General features: G+C 38.7%; 1 protein-coding gene across 6 annotated transcripts in view; it reads left to right on the forward strand.

Annotated features, from left to right (window-relative positions):
- ZNF385B (zinc finger protein 385B) overlaps positions 1–19,983 on the forward strand; it is a 143,513-nt gene that overhangs the window by 20,613 nt on the left and 102,917 nt on the right. Inside the window, exon 2 of one of the 6 annotated variants that reach the window (XM_082658467.1) lies at positions 1,422–1,472. The exons of 3 other annotated variants lie outside the window; for them this stretch is intronic. In XM_082658467.1, coding sequence (XP_082514593.1) covers positions 1,422–1,472 — 51 coding nt within the window. Of the gene's footprint in view, positions 1–1,421; positions 1,495–19,983 lie in introns of those variants that run through there. 2 more of the 6 variants (XM_082658469.1, XM_082658468.1) reach the window with 2 other exon arrangements.

Raw genomic sequence — 19,983 nt, forward strand, 5'->3', positions numbered from 1 at the left:
TCTCCCCCCACATGTTCAACTCACGCTCACTTCCACATTCCAGGTCGCAGGAAAGAGAAAATCTAAAGGAAACACATCTTTCCTTCTAAGGGCATGACCCGGAAGTTATCACTTCCACTTATATCTTATTGGCCAGAACCTAGTCATGTGACCCCAGATAGCTGCAATGGAGGCTGGGCAATGTTTTCTTTAGCTGGGAAGCAATTTGGCCAAACTAATACCTCTGGTATTGTGGAGATTGGCAGGAAAACTAGCAGAGCCTGCCATAAGCACCCGGAATAGTGCCTTACACCCTGAGGCAAATGCTCCCCAAATGATATTCTCTTCAAATCATCTCAGAGAGGATTAGTGTAAAAGGAGAAGGTAGGTGACAACATTTTATCAACTATGACTTTTGCATCAGTCAGAACTTAGCATAGACCTTCCTGGGAAGCTATGTTTGCATTTGAGAACTTGCTTATCTTCTTATAAATTAAGACACAACTCCCAAGAAATAAGATTTATATTCATCCTAAGGAAAATACGCTGCAGAATTAATATTTCAAAGTGTACTTGTCTTTATATGTAATGGCTTCAGCTAGCTCTCCTTCTAGCTCAGGAAACTCCGGTAGATTAATTTAAGAACTGTACTCTGGTGGAGAAAGGAAGATACGAAGTGAATTATGTTACTTTTTTTTTTTTTCAATTTGCATGGTGCTTTCTGCTTTTTTTTTTTTGCGGTACGCGGGCCTCTCACTGTTGTGGCCTCTCCCGTTGCGGAGCACAGGCTCCGGACGCGCAGGCTCAGCGGCCATGGTTCACGGGCCCAGCTGCTCAGCGGCATGTGGGATCTTCCCGGACCGGGGCACGAACCCGTGTCCGCCTCATCGGCAGGCAGACTCTCAACCACTGCGCCACCAGGGAAGCCCTATGTTACTTATTTTTAATGTAGAAATTCTTTTGTTTGCTCAGTTGTAATTTTGTTAATAAGAATTTTTCTACTATCTATTCTTTGCATGGATTCAGTTTTAAACTTTCTGCCATAATTTATACTTACAGTTGTGGGACTGCATCTTTAGGACCTTTTTTCCTTTTTTCTATTGGTTTGATTTGATTGCTTTCCTGAGGATATTTACTTTAACCTGCTGAACTTGGACAGTTTTGTTCAGTTTTGTTTATACAGAGCCCCATTCATGCTAAGCTTGCCTAGGACATTCTTACATTCATGGACCCCAACTGTAGGTTGTCAGCACCTCATGTGATCTATCAGACCACACTGCTATCCTGCTGGTAGCTGGACAGGACTCAGCTGGCCCTGATCTTTAGGTGACGTTGGCAGTATGAAGGATGAACATGATACTGATCATAGTAGTCACCTTGGGCTGCCATAACAAAATGCCATTGACCCGGCAAGTTAAACAACAGACCTTTATCTCTCACAGTTCTGGAGACTAGGAAGTCCAAGATCAAGGTTCCCACAGATGAAGTTTCTGGTGAGAACTCTCTTCCTGGCTTGTGAGTAGTTGCCTTCTCTCTGTGTCCTTACAAAGAGATAGTGCTCTGGTGTTTACACCTTCTTATAAGGGCATCAGCCCTCCTGGATTATGGCCCCACCCTTATGACCTCATTTAACTATCACCTCCTCACAGGCCCTATCTCCAACTACAGTCACATCGGGGATTAAGGCTTAAACGTATGAATTTTGGGAGAATTCGAGTATCAGTTCATAATACTACTCTCCCTTTTATTTATCATGGCACCCACAAAGGGTGAATTTTTTTCTAATACTTTCCCTGTGCCATCCTGGGTAATCTACCTAAAATTTCCTAGAGTAGAAGAAAAGATTGTTGTAGAAGCTTCCTAAAGTCTCTCTCTCTAACGAGATATCTGGTTTAATGTTTTTTGGCCTCACAAAATGCTTTTGGAGTTATCAAACATTAAGATATTGCAATGCAATAAAATGATATTTATAAAGCACTCTACAAAGAACAGTTTTCTTGCTTACATTAGTTCTTGAATCTTCATGGTAACTCCGTGAGAATTGTTGGAATGTTTTCTTGGCTCTATTTTATATATTAGAAAATTGAAGTTTGGAGAAGTTCGGTGATTTCCCTAAGGTCTCAGAGCTAATAATTGATTGACACTGAGACTTTATTCCAGGCCTTCTCATTTCTGGTCCACAGTAGACCAAATATGAGCTTGAGTTTGTCTCTAGAGTCACTAAGGTTTGGATTCAATCCAAGTTTTGTCACTTATTAACAGTAAGTTGGCAAGTTACTTAACTCACTAAAGTTCCTCAGTCTTCTCTGTGACATGGAAATAATAGAGTCCACCTCATAGGGTTCTAATGAAAATTAAATTATATAATGCATAGAAATCACTTAGCATAGCACCTGCTGCATAGAAAATTGTTCAGAATTGTTGGTTATTATTTTTAACAACATATTAAATCCTACTGCATTGAATTTAACTCTGAAATCAAATTTATACATTTTACTAGACTTTAGGATAAAATATTATGCAAACTATGTAGGCTATTGACTGATCTCAAAACACTGTACAAGTTTATAGGTGTTTAAATTCATAGCATGGATTTTATTGAGATGTGAGCATCTTAATTGTCACCTCAACAACTGTCTGTGTATGCTTATTCTTGACTGGTCAAGCAATAGATTAAAACAGTTAACAATTAGCAGGTATTTTAAACTCTACCAGTTATACTTTAAGCTAGCCAGTGGGATATTTTTAGTTATCTCGCTTTGGTTTGAGGTCATTTAGTGCTCATTAATAAAGGAAACTGAGTTTGGAATTCTCATTTTTCATTTCACACCAGTAACAGTTAACATATGCTAATAATTGTGATCAAAGAAACATTAAAGAAGAAAAGATTTAGCTGCTTGAAATTTGCTATACAGAAAAGTCAAATTATTTGTGACTTTTCTCCATGTTATCCAGGATTTAATCTATTGAAATATATATTTTTCCTATCAGTCTGATTCTATAAGCCCAAGATTAGAGGTCATTGTCACATAGATTTAGGTCAATGACTGAAAGGTACTCTCCTAATCTGCACAGATTTTTCAAGTAATTTAATGTGTATGTCAGGGTAAATTAATAACACATACTTTAATTTGTTTTGCACATCAGTCCTGATTCTCATATGGAATAGGTAATTAGAGAATTTCATACATTTCTATATTTAATATGTGTGCATGTTTGTGGATGTACAAGTAAGGGAATGTTCTTATTCAGATAATTAGTTAAAGTTTCGTGCAGGAGGTCAAATAAGCTTTCCTCGGGTAAAAGAAACTACACCAAACCAGGAGTTAACACAGTTGGAGCAAAGTCTATTGCAATGTAAATGTCATTACCTCTGATCTGTGATCAGCTGAACAAACAGTGAAGGGCCAGTGTGACTTTCAGGCTTCAGGAACAGAATAAATGACTTTGAAATGTAAAAGAACTGCCTCCCATTAGTAGCATAGGTTAGTCAATTCTGAATCATCTTGACTGAGAATTAATGATACTGATGACTTGAGCTGATCCTAAACGGTTCTCAGTATCTGGTCAGGAACTATGAATACATGGATGAGTAAGGTGGATGATGGCATAAAATTATTTTCTTTCTATGCCTCATAGATGGTCTCAGAGTGACTGTACACACATGGTCAGACAGCCACACACTCTCTGATGGTTTTGATTTGAAAAGGCAAGATAAATAAACCTATGATATCAGTTTGTTTTTGTGTATAATTGTTTTAAGATACAGTTTAATCTGTGATATGTATTCAAAAAGGACAGTTACACATTACCTTGTATATAACACACTCATTGCCCTTGTAATATATGCTCATTGTGTTTTCCTTACTAACTTCTTGAGAGCAGAGACCATGTCTTACTCAGGATGAACACAGGGCCTGGTTCATAGTAGATGCTTAAGAAATATTTGAATGAATGTATAAATGGATTTGAGCTTGTGAATGGAAGTTTATGGTCCTTAAATGTGCAACATACATAAATAAAAACATGATATGAAGAATATATCAGTGTGTGTATGGATGTGCACACATGCACACACGTATATACCATATTCAGAGTATTGTCACTAGTTAAGTAATTAATGTCTAGGGTGTCTAGACACATAACAACATGTAATTAAATAATGAGTAATTGCCGAAGCAGCAAAAATATTTTAAACTTATTAGTTTCTTAATGTGAAAAAATGGACATATGTCAGTTTAAAAACATTATGAGAATTGAATATATCATCCCAAGAAAACTTACAGAAATTCAAGCCCACTGACATTTATTCATGGCCACCAGTTTTGGGGGACTTTTTGAACAAAGACAGACTTAGTTCAAACCACAAAGCAATTATTTTATTTATTTTTTCCCTTACTGTGGACAGAACTACTATTCATTTTAGTAATTTATGAAAAATACTGAAACCTAATTCTCCAAAATTTGTTAAAAATCAATTATAGTTGTTATATGAAGTTATACAACTTATAAGGTTTTAAGAAACCCTTAAATTAACCTGATTTCCCCCCCAAGATTAGTAATTATAAAAGAGTACAGGTCTAGTTGCCACATTTCCTACTAGAAATATACTGGCATAGCATGGACAGAGTTTCTATTTAAAGTAGATACCAGCTCTGTGTAATTCAAGAATTACAGTCATGGGTCTTACAGATGGAAAGGAGCTATAGTCACATCTACCTTTTGGCATGTTGTTAGAGAAACTGTATGTTCCACTGTGAACCTATGTATCTTATATATAATCAACTTTAGATTATCTGCTCGAATTAGAACTAGAAGCGGCTGAAAATGGAAAAAATTATTCTCATATCTCATCTGAGATAGCTTTGGCTTACTCCCCACTGATCTTGGCCTTAAAAAACAAGATCCCTTCAATCCAACTGGGCCTGGCTAGCCTGCTAATTGCCTCATGGAGTGTTCTGAAGTCCTCAAAGAAAGTCTTCGTTTTTACTCTAGTAGCCCAGTGGTATAGGCCTTTTTCTCCGTGTCATATTTGCCCATTTACAGGTAATGATTAGTTTCTACTGCCTCAATATATTTTCACATCCAGCTTTCTTTCTTATGTCCTGTGTGAAGAATGCTTGAAGTAATCTACTAAGAGATTTTCCTCAATTCCTCTTTCTCTAGCAAAAGGACCAGTCTTTATTACCACACACTTAATTATTAATACCTTGATCAGGAAGGCAAACATACTAGGGTATCAGAGATTACTGGCACTAGTCCAGTGTAGATTACTGGATCCAATCAGTTGGGTTTAATCTATATTTGTTAAAATGCCTGAGTTTTTTAAGCCCATCGTGGATATGGGATTATAGCCGGGATCCAAACATCTCCTGCCTCCTGCCCTCTCTTCCAAATTATAACTGTAATATTAACATTTCTTTGACACCAGTTTTCTCTGAAATCATTATAAAATACATAAATCATTATGTTTGAGTTTGGCAGTTGTTAAATAAACATTTGTGTAGAACTAGTTGTACCTAAAATGATTGGGGATAGAGCTATTTACAACACAATGTGGTAGGTATGGTGATGTGGAATGTAGGTGTTACAGGAACACAGTGGAAGGATACTTCATCCAGCCTTTGTTGTCCGAAGAGAGATTCCCTCTCTTAAAAAATGGGTAGAAATAGGCAAATTAAAGGGGAGGAACAGAGCAAAGGGTCAGTAGGAGAAAATCACAGAGGTGAAAAATAGTATGATGTATACAGGGGATGAGACAAGGATAGTACAAACATGAATCTCAGATGATAGACGTCTCATTGTGGGGGACCATTTAAGCCATAATAGTGTAAATCACACGATGAAGGCAAAGGTCCATGGGCATGGAGACCCTGTTGGTATTGTTCATGCCACGGTCCCAAAACTGTGCATTGATCTGACACACAGGTCCTGGCCCTCAACAAATATTTGTTAAATAGATAAATGTAAAAAGGATTTTAAGCAGAAGAGTAATGTGTTTCAATTTGCTTTCTTTTTTTTTTTTTTAATATATTGATCCTTTTTTAATTTTTTTTTTTTTTTTTTTTTTTTTTTTTTGGTACACGGGCCTCTTACTGTTGTGGCGTCTCTCGTTGCGGAGCACAGGCTCCGGACGCGCAGGCTCAGCGGCCATGGCTCACGGGCCCAGCCGCTCCGCGGCATGTGGGATAATCCCGGACTGGGGCACGAACCCGTGTTCCCTGCATCAGCAGGCGGACTGTCAACCACTGCGCCACCAGGGAAGCCCTCTCTTCCTCTTCTATACAGGTCTTTTATTATCTCAGGATATTCCTTTGGGATGAGTAACTTCATCCTCTCCCATTTCAGAGTAATATCTCTCAGCCCCAATAAGTTTGGTTCTAGAGATGGTTATGGGGCATCCAGCTGGCAATAGCCAGCAGGTATCTGGATATACAGAACTGAGACTTGGGGTGGAGGCCAGGCTCTGAGTAGCAGCTGTTGGCAGAGACAGTGTCCTGAGTGGCAGGGATGACCCAGGGAGGGGGTGTAGACGGCCACCAGCAAAAAACCAATGGTGGAGCCCAAACATCCACACCCACAGAACCAGAAGAGGAAGAGCAGGCCCCAGAGACAGAGCAACTTGATCAGAGAGGCCAGAGGAGGGCAGGAAAGACGTATCTCAGAAGGCAGGGCTGTAGAGAGGTTTAAGAAGGAAGGAAGGAGAGAGCAAGTGAAGCAAAGAGCTCCTTGGGCAAAACCCCTTTCTCTCCTATCAACCTGCTTCCTACTCAGTCCTCCATCCTTACCCAACTCTTTGGAACCCTAAGAGAAGACGATAGTTCATTGTATCTGTGCATATAAATGTTAATGATTTATGCCACGTGAAGATGTCATTTCTTCTGTGTGCAAGCATGGCTTTAGATTAGCTCCTTTTAGCATCGCTTCCATCTGGTTTGTTTATAGGTTTTGTGGCTTTTAATGGTCTTTTCCTATAAGTAGCAATAATTAATGTGACTATAATGCAAGTGTTTTGGTGGTTTGTATTTTCATGGTTACCCAGCAGATTTTACCATTGTTTGCTCGGGGATATTTTTCAGTCCACTCTGCTCCTTGTGCAGGATGAAACAGATAAATACCTTGCTCAGAGCTAAACAGAAATAGTTTAGATTCTGCTTCCATGGACTTTCTGCTTTGTTGTTTGCACTAAGAGAACTGTAACAATTTTGAGAAGGATAAACAGAAAAGTTCCTTTTATTGTACCGTGTTCTGAACAAGGACAGTGCTGTGTGTCCAGTTTGTATCAGTTTTAGTCTGTATTTTATCCACAAAAAGGTGCCGGTCTGTTTTTCCCTGAATAGATTGTGGTGTAGCTATGTTCCCCCCACTGTAAATTGAGGTTTATGTGTAGGATTCAAATCCCTTAATCTAGGCAGGAGTAGTACTGCTATTAAAGTACCCTCATTTTGTTCACTTGTATTTGCCCATTTATCCTGGGGAAAGACTTTGTTATCAATCTTTAAGATCATTACAGTAAAGAAGTGATTTAAAAAATCATTCCTTTTGGTTCATAAGGATACAGGTCTGTGTAAAAGGTAAGTAAGATGGATCTAATAATAATGCTATACTTTTTATCATATGAATGTCAAACTTCATTATAAACCTTATTTTCTGTGGCATTTTGGCGAGTTTGTTTTGATTCTATTTCTTTTATGTTCGAAGAAACTGAAACATAAAAAAATTAAAATTTTTATCCAAAGCCATATAGGCATTAGGTCTGAATAACCTTGGCATTGCTGACACAACAACTTGAGATTTTCCTCCAAGCTTGTTTAAAATATTGATGGAGCCCTTGAAAGCTTTCTCATTCGTTTTTCTTTTTTTCCTTACATAGTATTGATTTCTATTTTTTTAACTTCAAACATTCACGCAACACAATTGTTAAAAAGTTCAAAACTAACTTTCTTAAATTTGGCTTTTAACCTAAATTTTAGAATTTTAAAAAAGACCTAACTATACTGCATATGATATGGCTAATGAATAATGAAGACTAATATTCATCAATATTGAGCAAACTGATATAATTTACTTTTAGAAAGTTTGTTTTCAAGAACTGAACCCATCCTTTAGGGGCTTTTGTTTGTTTGTTTTTGTTCTTATTTTTTCCTGGTAGCCACTACCTTCACAAAGGATTGTTGGCATATCAGTTGATGTTTAGCCTTACAAAATAAAAAATAAAAATTGTATTTTTTTTTCTAAAACTTAGTGCTATTACTTAAAATTTTCCTTTTCGTATTGATAGCCCATGTAAAGATCTTCGAGATTGAGAAAAGACTATAACTTAGATATATTGATAAGGATTAATTTCTGATATAGATATGCTATAAATTGCATGTGTAAAGTCTGAGAAGGTATATTAGGGAAGTATATGAATTAGCCATTCTCTAACTTTCTTTGTCTTTGAAGGATAAACACTTACTAAGTTGACATCACTGCTTGAGAGCAAAACGTTGAAATATTGACTAAATCTAAATCGTTGCTGTAATAGTTAAGACAACCCAAATCAAATATAATTCTGGAAATTCAGACACATTGTCATTTACTGAATTGTTCTGGTAACTTTTATGATGGCCGTGTACTTTAAACAAATGATTATCTCAGATGAATTATAAATGAGAGCCTCATTCAAGAATTCCCTTCTTCATGGCTGTCGTTTGTCTACCCTTCCTCCTGGTGGTGGAGAAGAAGTGGGGCAGAGTGGGAGGCGGAGGCCACCACAGCCTAGCACTTAGACCCTGGGCACGCAGTCTCAGTGTGTGGTATTGAAAGATAAAAAACAAGAGCCCTGACTGAGGGATGCTGAGGTCAAAGCTCAGACAGCAAATTTCCCTTTGGGTTCACCCATCCCTCTGTGTTCCTTCCCTGTGATTGATCCCTCCATCTACCCATTGCTTTAATCCTTTGGGTGTCAGCCCCATATCAAATCACTTACCATGTCCTATTGATTCTGCCTCTTTCATCTGTCCTTTCTCACTACAGCCTAACCCTCAGTTCATGCCAGAATCGTCTCTCCCCTGGATTACTATAAAGCCACCTACTTGGACGTCTTAGATCCACCCACCTCTGCCCCTCCTCCCCTTCCCCAGCGGCATCTCTTGAACATACACATAATCCATTCTCCAGCCACTGATGTTCCTTACACGTGAGTCTCCTCATGCCATGCCCTTTTTAGAATCTGCTTTTGACTTTCCACCACCTTTAGGTCAGGTCTGAACGCATTAACATGATCCATGAGACCTGCATCGGTCTGGTCTCAGTTTACCTTTCCAGAAACATTTCTCATCCCAGAGACATATTTTAGTCAATACTGAAATACTTTCAGTTCAAGGTACTGTGCTTGCCCTGGCTCGAGGCCTGGTCTTATGTGCAGTTCTCTTTACTTAAAACAAATGTGGAACCAGCTCTTCCTCTTCTCCTTCCTCATTCCCTTTTGCCTAGGTAAATCTTATTCTTCAGATTGTCAGTTTAGACCTTCCTTTTTTCAGGAAGCCTTACTGGACACCTATGAAAAACTTATGTTCCCTCAGCATTCTCAGTATTACTCCCATGGTCACACTTATCACTCTGTGTTTTAAATGCCTGTGTATTCAAGTGGACCCTTCACACAGCAGTTAGCTCCCTGGGGGCAGGGACTGAGGGTTTCTTGTTTACGGTTATATCCATAGCACCTAGCACAGTGTGTGGCTTATAGTCAGCCATTATTAAATACCAGATGATGTTCAGATAGGTGGATTTCATCCCAGATCACCAGTAAAGATATATCAGGGAAAATAGGAAGGAAAGCAGGTATGGAGTCATACCAAGGGGATAGAAGGACCAGGAAAGCTGAGAGAGCAGCACCGAAGAGGAGAAAAGCAGGCAAGCTTGCCCTGTCCTACCATTTGTGAGGCCTCAGACAATAATACAAATTGAGGCCCACATATATCTAACTGTTATAAAGTTAAAAATCAAGCCACTAAACTGCTAAATGAAGTATATTTTATCCTCTTACCTTTACAAATATATATTCATGAAAGCCTGAGAAGACCAGGTATTATTTTAGAATTCCCAGACATGTCAAAGTTCTGTGCCAGAAGAAAGATGCACACAGTGGCTCTGGAGGGTTGACACCACAGTCCCCGTGGCCAGGCTCCATCTACGTGTCCTGAAAACGGCCATCCAGAGGCCTCTCCTGGGGCCCACACAGGTGTGGTCTACATCGGAAGTGGCTCCAGGGCCATTAGAGTGTGGACATATGGAATCCCAGGTGCCCAGAATGTGGCCTAGAAGGGGCAGTGGAAGAGCACAGACTCCATGTGGGCTGATCTCCTTGCCCTGCAGACTAGGGAGAAGCATGGCCAGAGAGGGTTGTGTCTGAGGCTGACATTGCAAGCAGGAGGTGACCTGGATTTATTCTAGTACACATACTACTAGTGTCTTATCTATGAGGGTGTAGCATGGGCAAGGACTGTCTAATATTGTATTTTTAAAGCCCCATTCAAATATATAAACATACCTTAAAGGTTGTAGATACAAGACCATGTGACTCTCTGTTCTGTTTATACAAGACCATGTGACTCTCTGTTCTGTTGTATTCTGGGAAGCAGTTTAGTACCTAAGAGCATAGTCTTTCAAGCTGAAACAGGGTTCTGAGTTGTGAGTTGGTTTGAATCCTGAGTTGTCCATTTACTGGCTGTGGAGCCCTGGGCAGAATGCTTCATCTGCTGAGTAGAGGTAATAAAATCTTCCCCTAGGATTGTAGTGCAAGTACATGAGGTTAAAAGTCTTTAAAGGCTTAGATCAAGTAAATGCTCAATAGATCACAGTGCTGTCATCATCATCATAATCACTGTCATTTTTACAGCTGTTATTCCTTACTGTCTGTAACTATTGAGATGACCTTGGGCAAGTCATGTAACCTCTCAGAACCTCAATTTCTTCATTCATAAAATAAGGTCTTTGGAGCAGAGGATAACTAAATTTCTGTCCAGTTAAGATCAGGGACTTTTTGGAGTTCCTTCTTTTTCAGTTTACATTAAACTGGAAGTTGACCCCCAGGCTACATTGTAAATTGTTAACAGAAGTTATCTACTATGCATATAATATCACTATATATTCTATTTCAAGCAAACCTGATATTGAAAATGTGAATCTTTTGTAAAAACTGAAAAACTCTGGATTAAATGTACAGTTTATGAAGCAAGTACTTGTGATTCATTGTAGAGTTCCTTTATTCACTGACTCTTCTAGTACATTAAAAATTAAATTTGATTTACAAAAGACATTAATTTTGCCTGCAACTTTTCAGGGACATATGCAGAGATTTTAAATCTCTTTGAATCACAGAATCCTTTGAGAATTGATTAAATCTGATTCCATTCTCCCAAAAAGGAGCATGGTTGCAAATATTTGCATATAATTTTTGGAGGGGGGGGGTTGGTCCATGGATCCTAAGTTAAGAATCCCTGGCATAAAGCCAAAACAAGAACAAAGCCAGTGAAAATGGAATATGCCAAGGACATTGGAGGCATTTTTGAAATTGGACCTCGAAACACCTGGCCCTTTCCAGGATGAGAGAAACAGAGAACTAACATTTATTGAAGGCATCCTCCATGGCAGACACTGTGCTAAGCATTTTATATGTGTTATGTTGTTCTTCCCTTTCCAAATCTAAACAAGACAGGTATTATTTCTGATGAGAAAACTGAGGTTCAGATAATAAGCAATTCTCCGAAGTCACATCGCTAAGTAAATAGCAGAAACAAAATTTGAACTGGGGTCTGACTCTAAAGCTACTACTAGGCCACTATGCCTTCCAAGCTCCCAAATCTTGTGAAAGAAAAGATCACAAAAATGCAGATTTCTCTTCCTTAGTGAACTTCTTACAAGGGAATTCCCTAAGCCAGCTTCATGTTGATAGCCAATTCTTCCCTCTCCTGTGCTCTGTGCTGGCTCATTGGAGCTGGGCTGACTTGCAGGGGTGCTGTTGAGAAGGGGTAGGGTCCACGGAGAGCTGAGGGATGCGGCATTCTCTTGGTTGGCCCTGACTCAAAAGTTCTGATCCCCTACGTGCCCCAGTAAAGGTTTCAGCTGACATCTGTGTAAAAGAGTTGTCAGCTGAGGAGCAGAGAAGCGGCCTGTCAGACTCAGAATGTCCCACTTGCCAAGTCTCACATGAGAAAAGTGAAGACAGGCCCCATTTGGAAAAGAAGAGCTGCTCTCCAAGAGATTTATTACATAAGGGTCATGTTGCAAAACATATGCTGTGCTCAGTAGACTCAACTCCTCCTTGATTCATTCACATTTCACAAGATAGCTAATTAATCTCTTTAAAACAGAGGGAATGGGTGGCAGAATAAATGAAAGGCCTTATATGAAGGACAAAACAATCTGAGTCTTATCGGAATCCTGTCTTGGTCCTGTAAGCTAATATTGAACTTTCTTCATAAACAGCCTGATCCAGTACTATGCAGAAATCACTGAGGTTTGCACACTTACAGACTTTATATATCAAGGTGAGGTCTGTATCCTCATGTTCTAACCTGTCAAAGTAGAGCATTCTTGGTAAGTTGGAAATAACACTCACAAATCCATTTTTGGTTTCAAGTCATTTTAAGATATGCTATCTTATCACCTCAGACTTCACAATGTGTCCTAGAAAATCATGCTGTTTTCGCAGTGATATTAGAGGCACAGTGAGACGTGGTATTTGATTTAGATTTTTCTTATAATTTCCCACATGATATAGAACTGCTTCATGAAATCACTTGCTGCTAAGCATTTCAGACCTTTATTTGGCAGTAATGAGAAAAAACAACTACACTTGAAAATGTTCGGGAGTGAAGCATGCATATTTACAAGTAGCTGACATCTGATATGCAGTTTTTCTTATGTGCTATGTATGGTGCAAGAGATTTTCCTCTACTGTAAAGGAGGTACCTTCTTCTTATATCAGCGAGGCAGCATAGCATAGTGGTTTAAGTGTCAACTCTAGAGCCAGACTGTGTGGCTTTGAGTCCCAGCTGTGCTACTTACCTGCTTTGTGACCTTGAGCAACACACTTAAACTTTGTACGTCTTGTTTTCTCATCTAGAAAATACAGATAATAGTAAGTTCCTCCCATACTGAGTTAATTTGAAGATCGGGTGAATTAATATATGCATAATGTGCTTAAAACAGTGTTGCATATAATGTGTTATCTGTGTTAGCCATTGTTATACAAATGTGTAAATATGACCAATAAATTGTACTTTAAGTGTTAGAGGGTTCAAAAAATAAGTTAGCTTCTCCTTAGTTTAGGATAAGGCTTTACGCCAAGTTTATTCTTATCTCTGTCTTGAGAAAGCTCTAACTAGGACGCTACCATTCTTCTCTCTTATAGCAAGTGCGCATAGCAATCAGTGGGTCCCCTGGTATCTGTGGACTGAGGATCCTTGGGTACCAATAAATGGAAACATGCACCAAATATTTGGTAGATTGAATAAATGCCATGTCTCACACATACCCAATGTATTCTTGCCAAATGCATGTCAGCCCTACTGTAGAATGAAATACAGGCAGACCTCGTTTTATTACACTTGACTTTATTGTGCTTCACAGATACTGCGTTTTTCACAAATTGAAGGTTTGTGTCGATGCCGTTTTTCCAACAGCATTTGCTTACTTCGTGTCTCTGTGTCACATTTTGGTACTTCTCACAGTATTTCAAACTTTTTCCCTATTATTATATTTGTTATGATGATCTGTGATCAGTGATCTTTGATGTTACCACTGTGACTCATTGAAAGGCCCAGGTGATGGTTAACATTGTTTTGGAATAAAGTATTTTTAACTAAGGTATATATATTTTTTTAGACATAACTCTATTGCACACTTAATAGACTACAGTATAGTATAAACATAACTTTTATATGTGTTGGGAAACCAAAAAATTCACTTATTGATATATTTGCTTTATTGTGGTAGTCTGGAACTGAACCTGCAATATCTCTGACGTATGCCTGTCCCTTTATTTTAAATGTTACTGACTTCATAATAGTATTGCATATAATACTATGCATATACATGCAAAGTAATAATATGTGAGGAGTCCTTCAAACCATTTGGTGCTTAAAAAGTGTCTTCATATTGAATACTTGAAAAGGCTGGAGAAATGTAGTCATTCATTCATTTAAGATATGTATAGAATGCCTGCCACAGGCCTGACACTGTTCTAGAAGCTGGGAATAGAGCACCTAGAATATAGTTGTTCTCATGGAGATTATATTCTAGTGAGAGACAATGAACCAGTACACAAATAAGATGAGATAATTTTAGAGACATAAGTGGCTAGAGTGAGTAAAACAGAACAATGTAATAGAAGGAAGACCTTGCTGAAGTCCTCAATGGTGTCTCTACTGCGCTGAGACACAACTGAATTGGGGGAAGAGAGTTCCACACTGAGAGAACAGCAAAGGCAAAAGCCTTGAGATAAGTATGAATTTGACATGTTTGGGAAAGGGAACAGAAGCTTAGATCTTGGGGGGGGCAGTAAGGAGAGGTGATATAAGTTGAGGTTTTGGAAGTAAGCAGGGGCTTAATTGTGTAGTAACTGTAGGCCATGGTAAGGTGTTTGATTTTATTAAGAGTGCAGCGGGAAACGACTATGTGCTAGAGTAACATGATAAGATTTGTATTTTTAAATATTTTACTTTGCTGTCATGTGGAGAACCAAGTATGGGGTGCCTAAGTTGTCTCAGAAAGATCTGTTAAGAGCCATTTGCTGTAGGCTCGATAGATATTGATGGCCTGGAGTAGAGTGGGGCAGTGACATACAGAGAAGCAGAAAGATTTGCAATGTATGCTGAAGGTAGAAACCACAGGACTTGTTAACTGGATGTAGATGGTGATTGAAAGGAGGAACCATGGAATCACATGCAGTCAGCTCTCCATATCCCCGGGTTCCCCATCTGCGGACTCAACCAACCACTGCTCAAAAATATTCTAAAAACAAAATTCCTGAAAGTTCCCAAAAGCAAAACTTCAATTTGTTGTGAGCTGCCAACTATTTACATAGAATTTACATTGTATTAGGTATTATAGGTAATCTAGAGTTGATTTGAAGTTTACGGGAGGCGGTGCCTAGGTTATATGAGAGTACTACACCATTTTATAAAGGGGATTTGAGCACCCACGGGTTTTGGTATCAACGCAGGGGTTCTGGAACCAATCTCTGACAGATGCCAAGGGACAACTGTATTTTCAGGTCTTACTAATGTCCTGTCTTCACAATGAAACTGTCTCCAGCCATTCTAGACCCCGTTTGTCTCTCCTTTTGGTACCAGTTGTTTTTTGAGCTCATAATCAGCTCCAGGTGCTTAGGACACATTAGTGAACAAAACAAAGATCCCTGCCCTTGTGGAAGTTATATTCTCTTCTGTACTATTTCTCCATCAGTGCCTGTAATTCACACTAAATTTTATGTGTCTTTGCATTAGTCTCTAATTATTTCAGATACATTATTTTTGTTCTCCAAATAGATGGTCAGCTTCTTAAGGACCAGGGACCCCAGTAATGTCTAGCTTAGTGCTGGCGGTTGCAAAAAGGAATAGTGAAAATGTGTCTTTTTCATAGACAACTTCTTGTATATAGGCTTGCCCACTTTAAATAAGTAAATTTGTAAAAATCTAAAATTGCAATTCAGATAATTGGAAAGCCAATCACTTTTCCATTAGAAAGGGATTATTTACTCACTCAAGAGTTAATTTAAAATAAAGGATTCCCCTAATGAATGTAATTAAAAGTTTGTTAACAGGTCATTATGTATTTGTCAGGGGATACAGTAAAGGAACTGAAGCTAGAGTATCAGGAGCCACAATCAATTTTAAATTATGCAAAATGAAGACAAAGAAGCTGAAATTTAGAGTTCTAAGTAAAAAAGAAAATAAGTTCTGATTTCTAAAAATTCAAACATATAGACAGCTTTCCAGAGAACTTCCATTTTCTAAATTTACAGTTCATAATTGACAATTATAAATTATTTCTTTAACCAGATCACGTTCATGCTGGCAATGAAAGGTAATCATTTGAATACACAAGAAAATTGGCTTTTGGTTATAGCTTTCTAAGTGTGTCTTAAAATATAAAGAAGAAAACAAAATTCATGGTTTTCTGTTTTGCAAGGAAGACTGAGCATCTTCATAAACATTCACAGGATATTGACTCCTTTTCAAGACTCATAATAATGTTGGCATTGAAGTGCTATTGCTAGTGTAATGTTCTGTCTAACACATCTGTGGGTTAGTTAAGCTTCTGAGGACTATCCCAGGAATCCAGTGACCATTTATAACTTTGTTTCTAGGAAAAATGCTTCTGAATTCTAGAATACTAACTTTAAACCTAAGGTTAGGAACACACCCCAATTATTAGGAATCCTCTTAAGCTTGTTTCTGTAATTCTCATAATCCATTTACTCTTTGAAGACCATCATAATTATCAATGACAAAGAAAACCTTTAATCAGGTGGTATACAGCAGCACAGTTCTTATAATGAGAATGCATTGATAGATGTTCCCTTTACCTCATTCATTCATTCAACACATTTATTGAGTGCTTCTCTGGACAAGGAACTAGGCAAACAGCAATAAATCAATTCTGGTCTCTAACCCAGAAGAGCTTACAGCTCCTTGGGGAAGAAGACACATATACAACAGAATGTCTTAAGTACCATTAGGGAGGTATAAATGAAATGTATTGCAGATTCAGAGGAGAGCAAGATGCTTTCTTCTGATGGAAGTGGGAAGACTTCCTGGAAGAGATAGCATTTAAAATGCCACTTGAAAATGGAGAGAATTTGAAAGGGGACAGTCAAAGAAGGGCATCCTGGGAAACATGACAGTGTAAACAAAGTGATAGAATTAAGAAAGTCTGTATGTACAAGAACAGGTCAGTGCTTCATGCAGTGAACATTTCTGGAGCAATTACTAGGTGTAAGGTACTGCCTAAGGAGCCAGGGACAGAGAAAAAACTAAGACTTGGTTTTTTCCCTTGAAGAATAATTCAGTTTAACATATCTTAGAAAGTGTGAGTAAGGAAATGGTTTTCAGTTAAGTTTGAGGATGGTGATGAATGCTGAACTGAGGTGTTGGAATTGTATTCCGTGAAAGGCTTTGGTGATGATAATAATAATGCTTATTATTCACTAAGTCCTTCTATGTTCTTTGCACTTTAAGAATTTACACGGATTAGTTCCTTCTGGTCTCCTCATGAGATATGAGTACTGTTTTATTCCTACTTGTCAGCTGAGAAAACTGGGGCTTAGCAAGTCAATTAATTCCTTTAATGTTGCCCAGCTGGTAAGTAGCAGAGTAGGGATTTGAACAGGTGTATTGGATTTCAGAACCCATAACTCACTGAGGGGAGCCATGGAAGACATTTAAATAGAAAAATGATTGATTTGAGCTATCCTTCTTAAGAATTCAGTTGACTATGGTGGGAATAAAATGGTTAAAGGATTATGCTAGCGAACAGCTAATGAGAACCTAAATGGAGGTAATGGGTAATGGGTATAAAAAGGGGAAGGAGGTGAGAGAGGTCATAAAGATAACTAGCTTGATTCAGGGTCAGGGAAGAGGGAAAAGTCAAATACAGCTTCAGGTTTTAGAGTCTGTGGTTCCTGGAAGACTCATGGTGCCAGGCAGTGAAATAAAGACCACCAAAGGAGGAACATCTCTTGGGGAGGTAGCAGGGGGCTGGAATGACTAGTTTAACTTTGTACAAGTTGAAGTTGAGGTGCCAGTGGGATACAGGTGTGAAGGGTCCAGCAGGTGGTTGGAAATAACAAAAGTTGAGCTTAGAAAAGAGGTGTTTCAGATATGGGATCATATTTTACCTGGTACAGGGGTCAAGGAAGACTGATAAAGGACTTCAAAGTCATACTTTTATTAGGCTGGAAAAATCAGAAGCCAAATCATAGGATTTGTGAAGTGAAGGGATAGTAAAAAAGAAAAAAAAAGTGAAAAAGGAAGTGTAGGCTGCTCTAAAAGGAACTAAAAGTTAAGGGAAAAGAGAGTAATTGGTAGACTAAGAGGCTAATAGGACTGAGGAAAGTCTTCTTTGTTTTCCTTAAGAATGGAATGACTAAAGATGGTGACTGATGGACCTTGGAATTGGTGGGGCTGCATTAACTCAAGGGCACATGTGATAGGTTAGCCGGGTGAGGAATGCCTGGTGCCTCCTTCAGATTCATCCAGACTCTTCCAGTCCTTTAGATCACCACTCAAATGCCACCCCTCTGCTAATAAGCCTTTGTCTCTCCCATAGTTTTTCCCATAGAGGCTTAAATGCTCCTTATCCCTTTCTCCTATTGCTCTTAGTACATACATACATGGACCAGTGGTTCTCAAACATCAGAGTGCTTCAGATCACCTGGAGGGCTGGTTAAAACACAGATTGCTGCTGGGCTTCCCTGGTGGCTCAGTGATTGGGGGTCCGCCTGCCGATGCAGGGGACGCAGGTTCGTGCCCTGGTCCAGGAAGATCCCATGTGCCGCAGAGCGGCTGGGCCCGTGGGCCATGGCCGCTGAGCCTGCGCGTCCGGAGCTGCAACGGGAGAGGCCACGATGAGAGGCCCATGTACCGCAAAAAAAAAAAAAAAAAAAAAAACACAGATTGCTGGGTCCCACCCCCAGAGTTTGTGATTCTGTAGGTCTGGGATGGAGTCTGGGAATTTGCTTTGCTAACAAGTTCTTGGGTGACACAGATGCTGCTGGTCTGGGGGCCACACTTTGTGTACTACTGAACTAAACTAAGGACCTATGAGAGGCACAGATCAAGGATTTGGGAGCTTTACGATGAGCTAGTGTGCCAGACCTGGATATGTTCTAGAAAAATACTCCAGGAATCAGGCATGATTTAAGTGCAAGCAGAAAAGAATGGAATATTTTGCCTAGCTCTGTGAAAGAAAAATACCTCAAAGGAAGCATCAACATAATCCCTACTGAGCAAAGAGTTTTCTTTGGAGAGGTCTATTGTAGGTATAGATTTTTAAAAATAAAATAAAAAATAAAGTGAAAACCACGGCAGTGTCTATAAGTTTATTTTAATCATGAAGAACTAAGTATTACATGAGCAAGAAGTGCACAATTATTATTTGGGGGAAAATAAGTATAGAGCTCCCATACTGTGTTCCATTTAGAGTCCTATGTTGTTATTATTCATAACAACTGAGGCCTAGAGATATGTGCCATTTCTAAGAGCTGGTTTTATAATTACCATTTTGATTGCCACATCTAATTATTCCCTTAGGTTTACCTATCCCTGATAGTTACTGCACAAATCTGACTTAAGTAGATATACCAAATCTCTGAATTTGGGTGGGTGTAATTTGTTCTGTACATCATCACTGAGGTGTTGGCCATGATTGACAAATATGCTAAAAGTTGCACAACCAAAGTGCAAAATCCTTCTCGACATTTGCAAACATCAGTCATTTTAAGTTTCATTCAGTCAAATGTCCACAAAGCTAATGCAACAGTATCAGTGACAATCAGCTTAGAAGAAGCAAAACAACCATTTGGTCATAGCCACACTGTGTAACCTGGATATATCAGAAGCCTTATTCTGATCATATGGTCAGAGGCCACTAGATGGAGAGTGAAATTAGTTAGGTATAGGAATAAGTGTATTATTTTAATTCCAAGCCTACATAACTGCTAATTTCACCATGGTAATTCTCCCATATAACTGAAATTAGATTTTTGAGTTGAAATGCATAAACATCCCTATTAATGTTATCAACATCTAATTATCTGCTTCAGTCTTTTTGAATTACATGTTGTGAATCTTTATTTAAAACCTAAAACTCCCCAGAAAAGAAATTCTCTAGGTCTAATGGTATGCAAATAAATTACTTGGGACTAGCAGAATATAAATAAAGTTCACATTTTGAGAACATATTCCTTTTTTAAATAAAAACCAATTTCAAAATAAAGATTTAGTTGCCCACCTA

This window comes from Grampus griseus (genome assembly GCF_964374135.1).
Source record: "Grampus griseus genome assembly, chromosome: 7".
NCBI classification, from domain to species: Eukaryota; Metazoa; Chordata; class Mammalia; order Artiodactyla; family Delphinidae; genus Grampus; species Grampus griseus.